At 40.6% G+C, this 22494-nt stretch overlaps 1 protein-coding gene across 1 annotated transcript in view; it reads left to right on the plus strand.

Moving 5' to 3' along the window:
* Positions 1 to 21894, plus strand: part of LOC136678856 (SET-binding protein-like) — a 51343-nt gene extending 29449 nt beyond the window's left edge. The window contains exons 3-4 of the mRNA XM_066657021.1: positions 9285 to 12615; positions 17905 to 21894. Of these exons, the coding sequence (XP_066513118.1) occupies positions 9285 to 12615; positions 17905 to 18404 (3831 nt within the window). The 3' untranslated portion in view covers positions 18405 to 21894. The remainder of the gene's footprint in view (positions 1 to 9284; positions 12616 to 17904) is intronic.
* Positions 21895 to 22494: the final 600 nt, after the last annotated feature.

Raw genomic sequence — 22494 nt, forward strand, 5'->3', positions numbered from 1 at the left:
CAGCCGGTCACACAAAGCCGGGCCAGATCAGAGAAGGGAGCTCGGAGCTCAATGGAACCAGAGGGGGTCTGTGGACGGGGGGCAGCAAAGGAGGGGGAGCTGCTGAACGTTGTTCCCACAGGGGAGGGTGGTCCTCTACGGAAAAAAAGGGAAAGGGAGAGAAAAAGAAAAGGGGCCAGGGGCTGAGGTGGAGAAGGTTGCACGAGGGCAGGGCCAGGACGTGCTGGGGCAGAAAAAAAAAGGGGTAAAGGGGGTAAGGGTGAGTGTTGTCTCAAAGCTGAGGAAACCGTGTGAGGATTATATCAATCACGCTTGTGTTTTTGGAGGGAAACGTTTATGACAGGGAAGCTAGGTTTTTTGGAGGGGCAGCGTCCCTGCCTCTCCCTTTCCCTCCCTCCCTCCCTCTCTCTCTCTCTCTCTCTCTCTCTCTCTCTCTCTCTGCTTTCCATCCCTTCCCCCTCCTCTTTCTGCTTCCCTCCCTCTCTCCTCTCTCTTTCTCTCTGCTTTCATCCCTTCCTCCTTCTGTCTCCCCCTCTCCCTCTCTCTCTCTCTCTCTCTCTCTCTCTGCCCCCCCCCTCTCTCTTTCTTTCTCTCTCCCTCTCTCTCTCTTTGTGTTGAGGCCTTCCTGGACATCTGCCCAGACCTATACACAGGGAAAAATGAAACACTCAAGCCACCAGGCATCTTGCCAAATAAAGAGCTGCAGAGTACTATTTGAAGGGCAGTTTGTGTGTACGTTTTTGTGTTTGCTAAGACAGAGAGAGAATCTGAGAGGACTAAAGAAAGAGCACAGGGAAACATGGATGGTACGTTTAAGGCAGTAGACATAAGTTTCTTTTTCATAAGAGAATTTCCCTGATTTCCAGTTTGCAACCACAGAATCCAGTCCAGAGTTCTGCCTACCAAACAAGACGTCTGCCAAAAACTAGTTGGAGAATGCAGTGAGTCATTAAGGATTTAATTTGTAAATTAGACGGTTTTGCTTCAATAGCATTTTTCACACCGATTATTTGGTTCTGCTAAACATTTATTTGCAACAGGCTGAATCATCCCTAAATTCATATTATTCCTGAATTCCTGAAAGTATCCAAGTAGAGCAGCCTTCATCTAATCATAGATACCTATCTCTGGGGTGGTACTCCTATATCTAACTGTCCTTTTGGGCTCTTTTATGTCTCTGTTGTCTGGAGGCTGTAATGGTAATATCAAAGAAATTATGTATTATTTATGATTCAAAATAAAGGCAGCGACATCACTGAGATCATGCCTTAAGTATATTTACACATGTAGCTTTACCCCATGACATACTGATATCTACAAAAATAAATATTAAATGGCTAAAAACATTAGGAGTCCAATTTTTTCTGCCATTTTTTCCCCAAGAAAATGTGACATTATATCACTTCGTACAGTTTCAGGCAAATATTTCATGACTGTCATGCAGTTTGCATGAAGTTAATGATGTAGGCCTCCACTATTTGGTAGATGCCAGACATCCGACAGATCTTTGGTTAATGATGTTGGACTAAAGGAGAAATTGTGTAGATTCGTTATTGTTTTAAGTGTTAAGGGCACAAGTTGTTTAAGATCTGCCAGAAGGTATATCTCATATTCCAGGAATGGGCTTTTAGCATTTGTGCTACCAACCCAGCCCAGGCTGAGATTTCCTGATCCAAAATAAATGCCAAGTCTCTCCCTCCCCCAGCCCGACAATAACACAGACATGCACGCACCACACATTCTTTAAACACTGAAAACGCCAAATGAGGGAATGCTTCATGTTTAGAGGTTTAGGGGCTTAGGGAAGTTGATGAATTGCAACCTGTCTGGCCCTGTAGTGGAATGCTTGACTTAAGGCGTTCTTTGGTATGTGGAAGGTCGTTGACCACGTGTCGCAAAGTGAGCCTTGACATCATGCAAAAGGAGAAGCACACAGTGAGTAAAAAGAAAAGGTCATTCTGTCTGTGCTCTGAAGGTCAGAGCGGAATGTTTGACTGTGATCACCTCATACATCTTGAAATATCAGGTTTCGTTTTTGATAAGAGCAGAGTACTCATTTAGGAACAGCAATTAGGGAAGATTACAACCCAATGGGGAAGTCATTTGTAAAACAAGTTTGATGATTAATAGAATAGGACACCAGGCTTCTAATAAACAAGTGGGCAGTTGATGTATCTGACAAAAACATTTTTTTTTAATCATTTATTTTGGTGAAATATTAGGACAACTATTCCTAGAGTTTAGAAAAGTTGTCACTTATTGCATCATGTTATGTATTTCATATTTAAGATAACTGATGTTATGTGTGGACAGGAATATAAATCTCACAGCTACAATCTTAAAATATACATCACTTAAGTGTTTGACTGGGGCTAATGACCCCTGCTGACTACTGAGAAAGGCATGCTTTTGCATTTAATACATTCATGAACTCCTCTCAAGTAGCTTTCCATCCCTGTCCTGTTTCAGCAAATGTAATCATGTTTTACAATTACCTTGGAACTGAAACACTTTTTTTATTTTGAAACCTAGTTTTGTTTGAAACCTCTTTCTCCGTTCCCATATACCTCATTTCCAGCCACCACATTTTTGTGGTTCACCAGGCCGTCAGAGAGACAGGCCGATGGGGTGAATGGGGAGTTTTGAAAAAATAAACACAATTCATATGTATGATTTGAACAGTTAACTTCACAGCAGGACTAGCAGTACTCAGAGCATATATATATATATATATATATATATATATATATATATATATATATATATATATATATATTCTAATTTATGCTTAGTACACGTTTTTCTCTTTTGCTTGTAGCTTTTATTTTTCAGCATTTCAGTGTCCAATGAAAAGTAAATAGAGAATCACTGGATGTTAACAGAGCTACATGTGGTTTTTAGAATACAGTTACCATTAATTAATATTGGAAGCTGGTCCTGTGCCTCATTATGTGATAATCATATAATCAATATTTCAGAAAAAAGGTAATAACCTATAACACTCATAGGCGGTGCTTCCTAGCTAAATTGCAAAGTGTCTGCCTTGACTGGGTGGACGATGTATTAGATTTGGGTTGACTTATACAATGGATTGATCTCCATGTCTGGGATGGAGGTGTTTTCAGCTGTGGTTTGAAAGTAGAATTCAGAGTGCATGACATGTTTGTCTTTTTGTGTGCCGCACAAAAAAAATGAATGATTTTTGGGGAAAAACAATGGAGACATCAGAATAAGCAAGTGCTAATTCTGACTAATCCAGAATGAATGGGTTTGAATGGGCAATGAACATCTGATGTGTCTCTATTGGGACTCACACTATGCAGACTGTGATTATCTAACAAGGACTGTATACAAAACAGTCAACTCTTGTACGATTTCTCGAGATTTGCTCTCAAACCAAAATGGAATTATACGCTGTTAATGTCTCGAGAAAGAATCATTAAAACAATGAAGCTCTTCTAGGAAACATGGCATCTTTGCTTGTGTCTGCCTCTCTGCCACATGGCAACCTGGCATCAGAGCGCTGCTGTTTCCTTTCAGGCACACCAGTGCCACAAATGTTTTATTATCTGTGCACGTATTCATGCAGCCTCCCTGGTACAAATTGGGTGCTCCATTTTGTTTATGCCAGGCTCATTGTTGGAGCAAAAGCTTTACATTTCCTTAGCTCTCCGTTCAGACATTTTTAATGTGGTTTATGGACACAGCCTCCTTTTTTTTATTCTCTGCCTTCCAACAGCCATCATCCAGATGTGCCTCCATTTGGGAGAAGAGGAACTTGCACGTGTCGAAACCGAATGAGCTCTCACACGAACAGCCTCAATGATGCAGGTTGCATAATCAGGGGGATGCGCACAGGAAAAATGGTGGTCAGAATGCTTTCCTGTACTATCTCCTCAAAGCTCAGCTGTACAGTCTCGCCTGCCACATGTCAGTGTGGGCGATGGAGCTCCGTGGTTCCTGCCCACAGTCGGTTAATCATTCGCTTCAGACAGGACGGATGAGTTTGGAGGGCCTGGTGGGGCAGCTCATAATTAATTAGTCCCGACACCAACAAACACCCAGCGTGAGTGGAACTTTAAAGCCAATTGCAGTGATTACGGAGGCTAATAGTATTAGGAGCTGAATGAAGTGTGGCGCGGGGGCTGGAGGTGGTGAACAATGAGGGCTCGTTTGCGTTTGACCCTCCCTTCAAATCAATCAAACGGATGATTAAAAGCGGCATTAGACTCAGAGAGCAGGATTTCTCCTAACTGAAACAGTTCATTGTTAATTGTTTTGTTCGTCAAATAGATCATGGCACATAACGTGATTAATGTTAGTAGGGTGTAACCTGCTGATTGTGGTAGAGTTCCATTTGTGTTAACGCTTTTGATGTAAACAAGTTGATCTGACCAACCAAAGGCTGACTCCAATCCTGTTTTTCTTTTCCTAAAACAACTAAGGATTCTGTGAACAGCAAGCACATGTATTCTGGCATAGAGAAGAGCAGACTACATTAATAACTGATAATCTTAATATGACTTTTGTTAGGCCACAACAACGGCCAAACAGCTTGCATATGTCACGGCTGTCAGATCATCTTTAATAGGAAGCTTGAAAGACCCTTTTAAGTCCCTGTACTCCTGGTTAATCAAGTACATTTTGCAGCCCATATGGAGTCAGTAAGGGGAAAGCCTTACTTGAAATATAACTGAAAACTGAAAATGCAGTTGAGATATATTGATGCTGGCTGTAAAATGTCACAGAGGCAGGGAATTTAATCTGTGTTTGTTTATTTCAATAGAGTTATTAGTCTTTTGATTAAAATCAAGATGTTCTAATGTATTTTGCATTACATAATCTCTACGAATTTATACAGGATGTTAGTATGTTTAGCTTAAAAGCTTTATAAAAGCTTTGCGTCTGCAGTATTTGGTCTGTGTCACTAGATATCACAATTAGGATGTAGCTTCATTTCCACATTGATCCTTCCCGTTTAAACTGTTTGGCTTTTAGTCTGGGTCCTGAAATGGATTAAAATTGCCTGAGGTAACAAGAGCTAGCATTGCCATATCAGGTGAATGACACCCTATCCAGGTGTGTGTTGTCTTCATTTCAGCGTCATATTACTGAAGGCCATGAGGCCGCTGCAGTGTAAGGGCTATTGTACAAGTCAGCACTGGCTTTCACCACAGTACTCTCTCAAACTGTTACCAGACACTGCCTTACAAATGCTGTAATGCAACCAATTAGCCCTGTGGCTTCAAGAAACACTGCTGTGTGGCCTGAAAACAGCCAGCCCACAACCGTGTACATTAGCGCAAAGAGTGCATTTACATGCACTTAATAATTTGTTTTAATTCGATTTCTGCAGTTATGTGATTATACACATTGTCATGTAATCGGCATACTCTGATTTCTGAGATCGGAGTAAGGTCTGGAACTCAGATTAAGAAATCAGTTTAAGAGCTCAGAGCTGTCTCCGACACATATTCTGAAGTTCTCCTCATCATTCATTATCAGAAAATTCATTCACATTAAGTAACACTCACTCCCACCAGTCCTTACTGCGAAAACGCATCCAGCAACTCGGCCTCTGTCTGTAATGGAGAGAGACACACGCTATGTCCAAGATCAGACACTCGTTTAAAAAAGCTTGTCTCTGTCTCAGCAGCAGTGCAGAGAAAGCTGAGAGAAGGGCAGCAATGCGCAATATTAGAAATCATTCAAAAGAAGATCCATATTTGCTATGGGTCCATGTTTACAAAAACCCACAAAAAAGTTAATGTCATATCTGTCTGTGATATAGGATGGTACAGCTGCACAGCAGGTAGTGTCTCTGTCACATGGCTCAAGAGACCTGTCTCCTGACTGTCTGTGAGGAGTTTGTGTGTTCTCCCCGTGTCCGCGTGGGTTTCCTCTGGGTGCTCTGGTTTCCTCCTACACACTACTCCGAAAACACACTACTGGATAGGTGACTTAAAAGTCTCCACAGGTGTGAGTGTGTGCCACCTTGTGAAGGACTGGCACCACCTACATAATGTGTTCCTGCCCGGTGCCCAGTGATACCAGGTAGGCTCCAGACCCACCGTGAACCTGAGCTGAATAAGCGGTTACAGACAATAAATGATTGAATGAATGAATGAATGTCTGTGATATTATTGGCTGTTGCAAAGCAGAATGCATATTATTGTGGAACTCATTGTAAACTCTGAGTTTTCCCATTATCTGACTTCCCAAGTGCATGTAAACACATTGATTGGATTTTTACCAAAATCTGATATTGATGATCTGATGTTATTGGATAATTTAATGCATAAAGCACATTCATAGGAAACCCTTGCGTTTAGTTTCTGTGTCGTGCTAGCAGCTCTAGCACAAACATCTCTGTTTATTGGCTTCTCCATATTGTTACTATGAGTACAACTTGGGCACTAACGGGATGCCAGGTTGTGCTCATTTGACTTATGTACTGCTCTCCTGTCAGTCTAAAATACAAACTAGAGAGTACATGCTCATAGATAGGCAAGATTAAGGTGGAAGGCACAGCTATCAGTCAGGCAGGGCTGCAGTGATTGCCTATTTCGGATGGCTCTGACTCATGGTATCCCTTAGTTACCACACACACAAAAGGCCGATGAGGCTTCGGCTGGCCCCTTACCATTGCATTGAAGGGTGGGGAAGTGGAGATGACATGGTAGGTGCAGGGTAAATAGAACAACACGAACTGACAAGAAATGGAAGTTGGGGGAGGGGGTGGGGGGCAGAGGGAACAGCAGTATGCCAAACGCAGGCTTATCATGTGAGACGACCTTAATCTCTGCTGCCTTCTCCCTGTCTGTTTATCTCTTCCGCGTCTGACTCGTCTTCCTGAGTTCTGGGCTTTTGAGAGCAGTGGAGGGCCACCAGGATTTTTGGAACCCACTGAGCCAAACTGCCCAGCAGCCCTGCCAGGACTGCCATTCTGTTTGCAGCAGATAGGAAGTGCTCATTAGAAGACACAAGTCATTTATGACGGCCAGGGGTTCTGCACTACCTTGCCGGTGAGACATTGGGTGTCATCTTTCTGACACAGTCTGTAGATCATCGAGGCTGTGATTGAGCAGGCCTATCACAGTCCTAAATATGCTGCAGTATAGCGGCAGACAGTGGTTATGAGTGATAATGTTTTAGAAAAACATTTCTTTCCCATGTCTAATTTATTGGGCCAGTAACCTAAGAAAGCTGTGCTCTTTTTTAGATTATTAATTTTCCATCACACAGTTCGGCTATTCAGCAGGCACTCTATCTGTTTGTCATATCAGTGTCAGATTATGAATTAAAAGGATATTGTCAGTAAGAGGAAAGGAATAGCATGGGAAGATAATAAGGATGAGTGCAACTGGCTTTGAGAAATCTGTTGTTCTTCCTCTCCTGTCACACTCTTCACATTGATACAGTTTTAATGGACTTGAATAATAGCCTTACATCTTCAGCACAGAGGTTATGCAATCCTTGTGATATTGCTGTGGTAACCGGGGGGTGGGGGGGGGTGGTTGGTAGGAATATAATGCCATTTAGGCAAATTAAAGGGCGACCAAGAGACTTGGCATGCTGCAGCAGAGACTGTATCCTGTGGGCCAGGGGAGACCTCAAATTCCTCCCAGGATTACAGGATTAAGAATTTGAAAGGTGATGCAGTTTCTCACAGATGGAGGAAATAAAAAGGACAAGGCTGGCAGAGGGGTGAACCACCGTTAATGCATGCTCCCTTTTAATTAAAAGCTACTGATTGAATGATATTGGAGAGGATTAGGCTGAAGGATGATTTCTGAAAACACACACACACAAAACTCATTCTTGAACACCTTCCATAGAATGCTGAGCTATTTTATAATAACCAAGCGTGATTGCCCAGGCTGCATAGGGTAGATAAAAGTCTTGCCTGTGCTTTCTTGAGGGGGGGGGGGTGGGGGGGGGGATGATGAGTTGCTGCGTGCTGATTACAAATGGGAGGAAGGGCAGAGAAAAGTAGTTGCAGATAGTGCGAGAGGTTGACTACTCAGGAAATACGGTTTTCTGTAGGGTTTCAGATGGGCTGCCAAGTTGCTTGTGGTAATTCGACCTGTCAAAACAGTTGCACTGGTATTTTCTTTCAAATCAGCATGAAAGAGGACACGCACGTTATTCATACACATTCAGTTTTTTTGTTTGTATTATTTTTATATTTTTTCCTGCCAATGGCTGCACCACAAACACTGAGTGTACTACACAAACACCAAAGGATACAGTTGTGTTTGAGTATCTTTTCTCTCTTGTTTACATTGTTCTGCCCACTTTCGCTTTGTTATTAGGAGACAGTGCCTTCACCGCTCCAGGTTGTCAACTCTCAAGAGCACTTATATAAACAGACATTATTTCACTCTGCTAAAGTCTCTTGGCACATTCATTTGGCTTAAGTCAGAAATCTTTTCATTTACTGTGCAGGGGCTGAAACAAACCAGACTCCAGTATACTAAATGATCCTCCAGTGTTGTAATCTGAGTCACGCCGCAAGTGACGGCGCCAAAGATTTTAACTCGCGATGTGTACCTTCACAGTATAAAAGGCCCTTTGTGGCACTGTTTGTAACAGAAGAATGCGAGAGAGAGAGACTTTCATTTTAAGCGTTTATTTTTCTGCTACTATCATTTCCATACCTCCTTGGTTAACTCCCATCATGAAGTGTACCCTGCAAGTGACACTTCTAAATGTTGTGTAGATAACATGCTATTTGTTTGGCGATGTTTTGAAAGGATCCTGAGAGACTGTTGAAAACAGTGTGGCTCCAGATGTAAGCTAATCTGTAACCACAGTACAGACTGCTTCGGTCTCAGCTGCAGCACAGTAAAATGGAAGTTGACCTGCTGAAAAACAAAACTGTGGTTAAACTTCATCACCGCCTGTAGCTGTTGGCTTTGAAAACAGGATGGCTTTACAGAACATATCCTCATATCAAGATGCTGATCTTGCAATACCTTATTTCTAACAGACCAAACCACAGAGGCTCAAAGTATTGCACAATGGTGCATAGGATTTATATGCTTTTCTTTAGGTGTGTCACTAACTGAGAACTTGGCAGTAATGCAAAAGCTGTTATCAATAGCAAGAAAGATTTTGGTGTTGGTTTTGGCAGTGGAACTTGAATATCTCTGCATAAGTTGTACAGTTGTGCTGTTCATGTATTAATGGCATTTTCCTTTGTAAAAGAATGAGGATAGTTAAAATTAATTTAGCATTATATACCGTCTTCACTGAAAATGTATCTCTCTTTTTTTTTGCAGACCTATGAGAGGCCTTACAGACTAATGGCTCAAAATGACAACAACATGATGGATGTCCTCGGGGAGAGCACAAGACCAAAGCATGAGCCCAAAAACAATGACATTCACCAGCTGGATTGGACAAAGCCAATATTAAGAGAGTCAGCGTCCCTAGGGGACCAAGGGAGAGATCCACAATCAAAACAAGAATCAACATGCATTAATAAAGGCCTTCTGTCAGAGGTCAACACCCCCTTCTCTAAGACCCAGGCTAAAAAGGTCAATGAGGGTTCATCTGGAAGTATCTTTGCCCCCGGAATGACTTGTCCAGGTTCGGATACACAGGCTTCTTCGCCAGCTGATTTATCAATGATTCCACCAACAGACCCAAATCCATTACTGTACTCTTCCTTCAGTAAAGAGAAAGGTTTGCAGGAGGTCACTGAGCAGGTTTTTGGGAACATCAAACGGAAGTACGGCAGGAGGGATGCTTTGAGGGCTCTGACCACCCATAATGGAGATCTGCCGTGGGTCAAAAAGATTGACAAGGAGAGTGAAATCCCTGTTCCAGAAAATTCTAAGAATAGATTACTGTACAACACTGATAAAAGTGATGTTCAGAAAGAAGAAGCAGAAAAAACAACAAAAAAGGCAGAGGATGAGGCCAAAACAATGCCAATTTGTGTTCCACATCATACAGATGAACCCAAAATCAAAAAGAAGAAAAACAGAAGATTAACTGAGGATAGCAACACTTTAGAGGACACACAAGCAACACAGACAGTAGAAATGAAAGATAAGTGTGACCAAAGTGCAGCGAAGCCTAAAGTGTCAAACAAAATGGAAATTAGTACTACAAAGCCATTTGGAATGGATTCACTGAAGCCAGGGGAGGAGAATGCAACAGCAGTAACAAATGTGGAGATGTCTGAGAATAGGTATAGGAGTCTAGTCGGGAGACCAAGATCAATGACTGATGCAGAAAAGGAAGTAGAAGGGAGGCAAAACAAGGTAAAGGACAGATGGTGTTATTTGAAATCTAAGAGCTCTGCTCCACATAAAGAAATTAATCCAGTGATGCCAATTGAAGAGCCACCCTCTGCTTTCCCTATTACGCCATCCAGCCCACTATACACCAACACAAACAGTCTAACAGTCATCACCCCCGTAAAGAAGAAACGGGGAAGGCCCAAAAAACAGCCTCTGCTTACTGTAGAAACAATTCATGAGGGAACTGCAACCAGTCCTGTTAGTCCCATCGCCCAAGACTCATCAAATACTTCAAAGAGGAGGAGAAAGAAGCATAATTTATCAAAATTTGTGCATTTGGCCTTAAACAAATCCCCTACTGCACAACAATTGAAACTCAAGAAGACAGGGCAGATCTGTGGTGTCCTTAAAAAGAGAACAGCAAAGAAAATTAAAGTAGTTAAAATGCAAAGCATTTTGAATGAGCTTTTGTCCTCTTCTAGTAGTGGCAATTTGGCTATGAGGTCCAGTGTTCCAGGTTCTAGTACCATGTCAACTGTGGCATCGACAATCGAGGCCCGTCTAGGCAAGCAAATCAACGTCAGCAAACGCGGGACTATTTATATAGGCAAAAAACGGGGGAGGAAGCCCAGAGCTGAGCTGCAGGCCCAGCAAGATGAGCACAAAGCCAGTGATGAGCACTCATTGCCTGTTTCAAGTCCGTTTGAAAACCTTCTAGTGCCTTCTAATCCATCACTCACAACCAGAATGCCTTCTCCCAGGGTCATGCAGTCTCTATCTGCTCAATCTTTAGCAGGTGGGGTGGCACACCATGTCACCGCGGAAACCAGCCAGCACGACCTGAAGACCATGCCAAATCTACAGCCTATCAGTGCATTGCCCACAAAAACGCAGAAGGGTTTGCTCAGTAGTAATTGGAAGCTTTCTCCTCCAAGACTTATGGCCAACTCACCATCCCATCTTTCAGAAGTGGCCTCCATCAAAGAGGTCACCTTGTCTCCCGTTAGTGAGTCCCACAGCGAAGAGACAATCCCAAGTGATAGTGGTATTGGCACGGACAACAACAGCACATCAGACCAGGCTGAAAAAGGTCCAGCTTCTCGCAGGAGGTACTCCTTTGATCTCTGTAGTTTTGAAGCTGCCGAAGCTGCCACGCTAGAAGCCACAAGTAAAACAAGTAGAGGGCACTATCAGAAGCATGCTACCACTGTTGCAATGGAGAATTTTCTCACTCAAGAAAGCCTTAAAAAGCAGAAACATCGACGGAAGCGGAAGAGCCTCCCGAGTCGGGATGACCTCCAGTTCCTGGCTGACCTTGAGGAGCTCATTAGCAAGTTCCAGGTCTTCCGAATCTCCCACCGCAGCTACAAGTTTTACCACGAGAACTCTTACCCCAGCATTTTCCGCCTGAACTTTGACCATTATTACCCTTTGCCCTACTACCCTTATGATCCTGTACACTATCTTCGAAGAAGTTCTGAGAAATCCAAAAGGAGGCGTGGCAGGCCAGCCAAATCAAATGAACCAATAACAAAGATGCCTTTCATTCAAGGGTTTGGCTACCCAGTGCCCAGTGGCAATTACTATGCACCCTACGCAATGCCTTACACATCCATGCCTCTTGCCACAAGTATGATGAACATGGGCTATTACGGGCAGTATCCACCTCCTTTATACCTGTCCCATGCGCTTGGGTCTTCAGGCTCTCATATAATGCGTCCACCAGTTCCTCCGCCCAAGTTCCACTCTGGTGGGCTCTCTAGCCTCTCTGCTGCTAGCAGGCATAGGACAAAGAGCATGCCCCACGAGATGCCATCTCCCAGGATGGGCGACACTCATCACACGTCAAGCAGCTGTTTAGCGAACGTCTGCCTCCACAAACGCAAACACAAGCATAAGCACAAACATAAGGAGGAGCAGCACGTGGTCCCACAGCGGGAAAATCTAGGTGGACTCTTCAGCGGAGCGCTACCTCTGTCTAAACTAAAGGACAAGCAGAGGAGCCAGCATAGTGCAGATACTTCATGCAAGACCTCCAGGAATTACTTTGAAGTAGACACACTGTCATCATTGTCCTTATCCGACTCGCAGCACTGTAAACGTGCTCGAGGAGAGCCGCTGAACAACTTCCTGAACATCTGCACTACACAATCACACGAGCGTCTGCGAGCCAGCCAAGACCGGCCGCTGGACTCTTTCAAGGGGCAGCACTTACGAGAGGAGGGTCCGAGCATCTGCAGTCGGAGGCATAGCTTGGAGGAGTTTGCAACTTACAGTGAGGGAAGCATGGCATCTTTCCAGAACGACAGAGGAGGACGAGCAAAACAGATTTACCAGCGCAGCAACAGCACAGCTATAGCAGGTCAGAACATCTCTGTAGCTCCATTAGGAAGAAAGTATGGACAATTTTAAATAAAGTGTGTGAAATACTCAGTTTGGCAAATAATAAAAGCACAGTTTAATCACAAATTTGAAGCTTTGTGGTGGGTCTCACAAAGCAGCATCCTGTACTATTTTACTAAATGATAAACAAATATGCTCATTTGAGCACTATTGTTTTCTAGTCAGAACATCTGGCGAGGCAGGCATAAGGCATGGATGGAGACAACTATAATTCACAACATTCTTTTTCCTCCCTTTTCACCTCTGTTGCTTGCCAATGGTTTTCTTAGAGATATATTATTCACACATTTTGATTTATTTTCTACTGACATGCAATAAAAAAAACCTCCCTGTGTTAAAAGAGCTGGCCAGCAGCCAACAGTTTAATGAATCCAGTCTACTCCAGTGGAGGGGAATTGCAAGCCCAAGGCTCAGTTAGATTACATTTTTGCTCCTTGGGGAAAAGAAGAGGATGAGTCACATACTGCCTAACCCATACTACCATCTACCTTCATGAATTAATGCTATGCTTCAAAAACCTTGGATGTCATCATTAAAATACAGCACAGTGATACATATCATGCAAAAGCATACATCCAGTTAGGTTCCAGATCAGGTTTAGAGAAAGTATGTTTTGGTAAAATAACTTAATATAGCAGCTTATTAAATATTTTGGCCATGAACTGTCTGGTTTGAAATGTGTCACACTAAGTGAAGCTTGGCGGTAAATTAGTTGCGCAAAATTGTGTCTGATGTTGCCAGTGATTTTCAGTTTTTCAGATGTTTTTGCCACAGTTTTATGATATTACTGCACATTGCTTAGGAAGACTGTTCAGTTTATTAGTATGTGTGTTTATGACTAAACCTAAATTACAGGAGAATCAATGTTGTAGTCAAATATTGTCTGTTTCTGGAGTGTATTTTAATGCGAGAGTAAAGAGGCAGCACTCGTATTTAGTGGGTATTCTGTAGTTCAAACATAGACAAATATATTTACCTTGTCAAACCTCAGAATTATAATCCCATGAAGTTACGTCACGTGCTTGCGTGTATCATTAAGTTGCCCTTTATTTGAAGGCAAACAAGAGACATGCATTGATTAATTATAAATTAATACTTGCATTAGAGTGATCCCCTCATTTTTGGTTCCAAGACCACCCGCGAAAAACAAAGTTCCGCAAAGTAGAGGAAAGATATTTTTTTATGTATTTATCGAGTATTTGGACTTTCAAAACCCTCCGTTACTGTTAACAACCCACCCTTGTCAGGGACTCGCGGGGCGGACTGACGGAGGCGAACGCACTTGCTTAAACACAGTTTAATTTAACAAAAGATATAACAAAACAAAGACAGGCAACAGTGGAAACAACAAGACTAGGATTTTAAACAAAACGACATGACTTGGAATGGGAAGAAACAACACGATATGACTAGGATCAGGAAATACACAAAATGACAAAACTAGGAAACAATAACGACCTGACTAGAAGCAGGAGATAAACAACACGACATGACTTGGGAACAAACAAAGGTGAAATGTTCGACAAACAGGAGAGACACAAGGGAACTTAAATACACCTGGACAGATAATGAGGAGGACGGACAAGGAGGCGGAACAAAGGCGGGACTAGGGCATCAACAAAGAGCCATGTGCTGAGAACGAGCACATGGTCGGGAAAACAGACATGACAGGATGAGGGCGTGACAACCCTTTGCATTAAACAGTCATTCTATAATGTTTTTCAGCTGGAACTACATGTGATATCCTACCAGTTTCTTTAATAGAGTAATTCCTAAGCTGTGATTTAGCGTAAGTAAATTTCACTCGGGTGTGGACATGAACAATACATGTACTGTACGTAAGAAATACTTGTAAATGATACATAAAAGAATTTAATGAAATTTTAATGGATTTAATGAAATATTTTGGCTATTCATCTTTCACGGTTGTCCTAGATTTTCCCTCAATATCCGTGATATAGCGGCCATAAGCCTCCTTGAAAAAACCCGTGAAGTAGCAAATCTGCGAAAGATGAACTGCGATGTAGCGAGGGATTACTGTCAAACGTAAATTCATATTACAGTAGATATAATTACTTTTATTTTTGCTTTTGATACTTTAATATTTCACATTACCAAACATGACTTTTAATATTTTATTAACTCTTGTATATTTTTAGGATAATTATGAAAATCATCAATCAAGTTTCAGGACATCAAAATCTTCATTAGGATTAATATGTATATATGTATATATATATATATATATATATATATATATATATATATATATATATATATATTATATACACACACACACACATATGGCTCTTGAGGAGGATCTCTATAAATGTTCTCTTTTTTTAATAACATTTAATCTCTGTCACTTTATTATAAGGCTGCTTCTGTCAATGCAAGGTTATTAATTACTTAAATTATATTGTCGCCTTGTAATTACTATTAATTTATTCATTGCTTGTAACAATCCTGTTCAGGGTCATGGTGGGTCCGGAGCCTACCCGGAATCATTGGGCACTGTAATTACTAGCATAAGATTTTTATAGATATTATACAGTAATACCTTGACTTGTGAGTTTAATGCGTTCTGTGACCGAGCTCATAACTCAATTTGCTCGTATAATCACATACAATTTCCCCCATTAAAATGAATTGAAATACTATTAATTCCAGCCCCCCAAAAACCACAACACTTTATTTATTACATGTTTTTAAATAAGAAAAATGTTGTTTATAAATAACAAATACTTTATGAAAATAGTAATACATAATAAAAGAGAATGTAAAGAAATAATCTGGTTCTATTAAGTGTGTTTACCTTGAAGATCAGATGAAGACACTGGTGGAGGTGGAGGAGACTGGCAGAGGAGGTTAAGGGGGAGTTGTTTCTTTTTGTGCGCTGAATCGCTTAGCTTAACTTACTCGCTACGCACTTGATGCTACAATGCTGCAAATAAACAGCGATATGTCAGAGATGTACAGCAAGATAACCAAGTGAACTGAACACTCGCTGGGCTACCTACTGGTGGGTGGCGTAAGCTCACTTGATCGTAACTCAGATCTCGGCTCGCATCTTAAAGCAAAAAATCAACCGAGCGACGGCTCGTATCTCGGAAAATTTGTAAGTTGATTCACTCGAAAGCAAAGGTTTCACTGTATTTATAAACATGAAATTCAGTATTTGTGCATATGTTAAGTTCCAAAAGCCTTACAATTGAAAGTTAGGTTTTCTGGTTAAGGACTGTGAGTGGATGTAGGAATCTAAATCTTTCTGTAACAAGTGTGACCCTTCGGCGAGCTCTCTAAAGTAGCCTTGCAGTGCATGGTGCAGCATTGTGCACATATGGTCTGGATTGAGCGTTTGATGGAGTGCTCAGTGTAAAGATCTTTCAGTACACTAAACCCTCTTTAGCCAGAGCCTGCTTGCTCTTTTAACTTCATGCTCCCTGATTTCCATGGACAAGAATTTAAGAATTTTTCCTAATACTTTATGCAGTACATTTTCATACCAAGCAGGTTTTCTCAGGCTGTTCATCAGCTATATTTCTCTAAACCTCTAGCCATTTAACACAGCACCAGATGTTAATAACATTCCAGTTTAGTCTACAGAAAAAAAAAAAATAAATTAAACTAATTAGTCACTGTTGCAATTGCTGCCAAGTGTTCACTTTCCTTCTGGAAAATAAAAAAAATGCTTTTCCTGATCAAATTCATATTCTACATTACATTTTCTATTTCTTTTGCATTTTTAAAACAGTGGAATTCTGTTGCTGTGGTGATAGGAAGTGCATGGATGCCAGTGTGTGGAGAGCAGAGCTGTGAGGACTGCAGTAGGGCGAGGCTATAAATTGGTTTGCTCTAATGAAAACAGTGTGTGCAGGATGCAGGTAGAGGTTTCAGGGGATAAATGAGTTGTGACGCTCCCTTTGAAAACTAATGTTTTGGGGTTTTTTTTCTCATGATTTGTTGGCACTCAGAGAGACTCACAGAGGTTTGATAAACCAGGGCCAGAGGCTGGCTGCATATTACTTTATTGAAACCAAATGAGCAGCTGCTGCAAACTTACTTAGTGACCCAGAAAGAAGGCTTTATTATTTTGCTAAATGAATTCGATATAACAGTTTATTGTACAAGGTCAAAATATTTGTTGCAGTATTTTTCTACATTGCATACATATATACATTTTTTAGTTATTCATTTTTCTGTTTTCTCCATCGTGACATTTGGAAATAAATAGATTTGCCTGTGATTCCCGTCAAACAAACCACTGGCAGAAAATCTTCCAATTCTGTTATTTCTTGGAGACCTAACCAGATGGAGTGGCAATCAGTGAGAAGGAGCAAGAAAACAAGCGATTTCTCCAGAGACTTGAGGGGTGCAGGAGAGTTTTTTTTGATGCGGAACACACATTTTAGGCAGCTTTAGGCTGTCTGAACTCATTTCAGACAAGGCTGCCAGAAACCCAACATTTCCTCCACTCTGGGCTTCCTTCCAGTGCTCTGACGCGAAGAGAAGAGGCAGTAAATTAATCACTGATGTATCTAAAGCCTCCTAGTTTATTACTCACACTTCCAGAGCCGTCTCTTCAACACAGGGATGAATGCTGGCTGCGTGCACAGAGAGAGGGATAAGAGCAATGGTACCACATGCGCTAATTAAACGCATGGATGTAGTTATGCACAAGTCAAGTGTTAAGTGCTCTATAGCACCATAATTCTTTTTTCTCAGGGGACATTATTTGAGCGTGTCTTTTAGTCTACTCATTTAGATAGAGGCTCGTAAAGGAACTGCAGTCTGAAGGCTTGTCATACTGTGATATATAGAAGTGTAGATCAGCATCAGACTTGTGTGTATTAAAGTTATTTACATGTGTCAATGCAGATTACAGTGTTGACACATGAATGTTAAATCATTGAATACTGCATGAGTTTGTCTTAACGTTGACTGCTGTGCTTGTTATTGCAACACATTTGAGAAAGTTGAGTTTGCAATAGTACTCCTGAAAATAATAGGTTTATAAGATTGAAGAAACAGATGATAATTTTTAACTCAGGTTAAAAGCATTTGTTTAAACAGGCATCTGCATTGTATGCTGTGGCCTACTGTTTGTTGTCTTGGCTTTGTGCTGTTATTTTTCTGACAAAGGATCTGCAAATAATAAAGGATGCATCACTGGTTTAAAGATTATTTTAAACAATAGTTGATATATTGTGCTTTCTAACCCTTGCCTATTTGTGTTTTTCTTAAACAGACCTTGGCTCCTACAAGAAAAAGTACAAACACAAAGATATGGAGGTGATGCAGAGCGAGATGCAGAGAATGCACACCTTCTCCAAGATCCTCACCAGCAAGAGAAGCCTGGACCACGTCAACAAAATTCTTAAGGTCAAGCGGCTTCAGCGGCAGGCTAAGACTGGCAACAACGTGGTGAAGCGGCGAAGGGGGAGACCCCGGAAGCAGCCGCTGCCCACAGATGACGGCTTCTTGGCTCAGATGCCCATACTGGAGAAGTGTGTGGACCTTCCCAGCAAGAGGAGTCTCCACAGCGGCCTGGTGCCTGCCCAGCTGGAGTTCTCCAACCATGACTCCATCACTGACGCCATTGAAGCAGTGGTCCACCAAGCCCGGGCACAGCCCAAACCACAGGCCCCGCAGGGGTCCAAGCCCTGGCCCAAGGCACAGGTAGAGGACCTCCCCCAGCGGCCAGCACGAAGGGCCAGAGGGAGCAGAAGAGAGGAGCCAGATCATTAAAACAGTTTTCGGAATAGTGCACTGTGAGTTCAACTTGCACTCCCCACCTTTGGATAATTTCTAGGTGTTCAGTTTGACGGCTGAACTACTCTTCATGGGCATTCTCTGAGGATTCTGATTATGAATGTGGTCTAAAGTGCCCCACTTTTTTTTTTTTTGTATATGCCATCATCGAAATTTTTTATTATTATTAATTTTATTATTATTATTATGTTTTCTCTCATGGAGACATTGTTGCTTGATATTAAGCTTTTTATTCTCCCAAAGTCCATAACTCAAAGGATGTTGAAACTACGGCTTCAGCTGTACTCTTACCAGCAAGTGTAAATGAACTTTTAATACAGTACTGTGCACTTTTTTGGGGTTTCTTTGCCTTTTTTCGGTTCTCTCAAGTCAAAGCACAGTACTTGACCAATGTGACGAGATTGGTCAACAATAACTTTTAGACATACACATATATATAAACACACATACGCTTGCCTGCGCTCAGGTTTGTTCCGGGCATGAACTAAAGGCAATACCCTTGAATGAGACCCTTCTTAAAACTGTCTTGGATGGCTATAGTTTGACTGTACATAGGAACGTATTCTACAAACATTTCAAAGTGAAAGTATTTTAGAGTTACCTGTACTGTCATCATATCAAATAGAAAACTGTACAATATTCAAATAATGTTTTTAACCAAATACTAGAAATAGATGTGACATACAAAAGCTTGTGTTCAAATGGAGAGAAAAAAAACCATACAGTATTTATTAATCAAATCATAACGAAGTGGATGCATCACAGATTGAAGGATTGTATTAGACGACAGAGTGTAGAGTCAAACCTTCAGAAACCGTAGCTGTAGATATACGCCGTTCATCATGGTGTACATGAAAAACCTTTTTCTCGCATTTAAGACCAACACAGCACTTAATCCAGTCTCCATTGCTTTGAAGATGGGTCTAAGTACTAAACAATGTCACAGTGATTATTTTTGTTTAAATAACCAACAGTATCTGGAAAATATTTTAGTAATATCAGTTGCGTGATTTCTCAATCAGTTACTAAAAAAAAAGAAAAGAATAAAAAAAAAAATACACACAGAGTAACTGAGTTGCCTTTCCCAGAGTCTATTTGAGAATGTGCCTGCTCTTACTAATAAAGTAATAATAAGTCGATACCTGTCAGTATTAGATATTCATACAACCAAAGTTTCTGTCAAGTTGTATTTCATATTATAGGTGGGTTTTGGTTAGATGCTTGTAAATGGCATAAAGGACGATATGTGTGGATCTGAGACGTAGATGTCACTACTGCATACAGTACAGAAAGCTGCATAGGAAAATATCTGGGTTCTTCCCAGGTTAGCATCTGAAATCAGGCTTCAGTGTAGTTGTTCTAAGCTCTTTTCGAAATGTACATTCAACTGGTTGTAATACAGAATGCTCTTCATTTGTGGTTTATTTCTCAGTTGTTTCATATATGTGCCTTATGTTGTCAATAAGTCCATAACATTTCAGGTACTGGAAACTATGAATGGCAAGAAATTGTGCTTAACATATAACATATATACATATATTCTACGTATACATACATGGTCATGAATGTACATATGCCTGCTGTCTCTCCTGGTCAATAGAGCTGTCGTTGTTTAGATGCACTTGCGCGACAACAAAATGGAGCATGCGGATCAGATGATCTGCTCCTGTATTTATGTGAATCAGAATCAAAAACAAATGGTTTTCCTCAGTGTTCTGGTGGATCAGTGCGTAAACTGAAATGCACAATTCTAATGAACAAGACCAAACCGTGCTTGTGACAATTCAAATAAGATCATTGCACGCTTTAGCACCACATAGAGGTTGTTGTGACATGTTCATTCTTATTTACTATGCATCAGGGTTAAACCTGCTAATTGACAAAGTAATGGCTTTTTAATGTGAAGTAATTCTTAAAGCTTTCTTTCCTGGTAAAAATCTGTTGGACAGGGATTATTGAAATATCGAACTATTTCTAAGGAAATAATCAAATGTAATAGTTTTTTCATTTTGTTTTCCGTAGTGACTATCATTTTTTGCAATTCGTATCACTGCATAAGGCAGACAGATCAGCCAGTGCGCAGCTGAGCCTTAATCATTATGTTAAATCTGACAAATAACCCCCTGTAAATAGTAGAATAACCTGTCTGTTATTGAACAACTGACCATGTGGACTAACTGTGCTTAATCTACTTAGAACTGCCTAAAAATAAATCCAGAATACAGAACCCACTGTCAGAGACTACGGATTTTAAACCAGGACATTCAGTCTGGTCATGACTTGTGGTGCATTAGAGCCAACAGAGCTGCTCCTTATTGGCTGGCAGCTATGTCCTTCTGCCTGCAGCATTAAATTGGACATTTCAGCATGTCTCCATTGGGGACCGGCATTGCAAACCACCTGGAGACATCGCCAAAAATAAAGATATCCATCATTCAGTGGCTGAACCTACTGAAAATGGACCTACATTTCGCAGTTCAAACCAAATTGTATTCAGTAGCAGTATTCCTAAGTGGTGTCATTGATCTTCGGTTTATCAAAGGAGATGTTAATAGCAAGGTATTTGGCAGCTCATAATTTTTGGCTTTTAAAAATAAATAAAAAACCCACCAGATATATTTTCTCTACCAGCTAATAATATGGTGCCTTGTGAAGTTAAGGTGTAGTTTGTTTTTATTTTCCGTCTTAGATTCTGGCTCTTAAACAATGATAGTAACTCATCAAATGCTGATCTGTGTCATGTAAATATGGTCCAACTTGATACGAAGGGTTTACTCAAGTGGTGATCATTTAAGAGAATGTCAGTTCCATCCCAATATTACCATAATGTCTGTATTAAGCTATCACAGCAGTTCCAGTGCAGATGAAGTATTATTGAAGGGTAATATACAGAATAAGGGCACAAGAGTCAATTTCAGCATATTTTGCTTTTTATGGGTACTACAACCATTTTGATAATCCTTTGATGTTTCCTGAACCTGCATGCCCTAACCGATTGATTGTATGCACACAAATTTTGAAAAAGTCAAATATTGAATTTCAATTTGGAGAAGATCTTATACATTGTTTGATAAGTTTTTTTAAGAAATGGTTTTTAATTCATAAAGCATTTTTGTAAATTGTATGAATAATAAAGAACAGCAAATAATGGACATATATAGAAAGAATAAATATTGAGAAACGCAAGCTTATGCATTGTACATAAAGTGTATGTAGGTATACACCCTCATGTTTTTGTGTACCTGTGAATACACATTTAAAAGAGAAGTATACTGCACTGTACATATGTACATACATTTACGCTCGCATGTGTTTGGTCATATTTGCCGTTCCTGATCTTGTAGGTATTTTTGTTTTTTTTATTATTATTATTATTATTATTTCTCTTTTAAGCTCTTCTTTTTGTGCAACCATCTCAGTGCAGTATTGAGCACTTAAATACACTTGATCTTGTTCATGTCATTCATTGTGCAAAAAAAATAAAAAATGAATTTATCAAATATATGAATCTTGCTGTTTTTCTTGTTAGATTCATTTATTACGGCGAAGCTGCTACTCAGGAGCGAGCAATATAAAGATATCCTTGGTTGTCTGGATTATATTATTAACTTTGGCACTTGATGAAGTAACACATTACTGATGTTTATGTGAGTTGTAAAGATAGATGTAAGTAGGCGTCATGTAACATGTCAAGTGTTACCTGTATTTTTGATAGTATTTTAAAATGGATCAATGTGCAAGAACTTATCACAGTATTATTTGATATCTCATGATACATTTTGCCTTATCACAATATATTAGACATCAATACCTGACTGGTGTCAGTTTCTTCTGAATAGACTTCTGAGGTGCATCTTCTGCAGCTTGTAGCCATACACTACATGGCCAAAAGTTATTGGGACACTTGCTCATCCATTTGCTTTCGTCCAACAGCTTTTACTCTTCTAGGAAGGCCTTATATTATATACTGAAAAACACTGCTGTGAGGATTTGATGGCACTCAACCAGTAAATTGGAACCACAGTGAAATTCAAATATAAATGAAGTATTGCTCTGCCATTTCACC

Source organism: Hoplias malabaricus, chromosome Y (assembly GCF_029633855.1).
Source record: "Hoplias malabaricus isolate fHopMal1 chromosome Y, fHopMal1.hap1, whole genome shotgun sequence".
Lineage (NCBI taxonomy): Eukaryota > Metazoa > Chordata > Actinopteri > Characiformes > Erythrinidae > Hoplias > Hoplias malabaricus.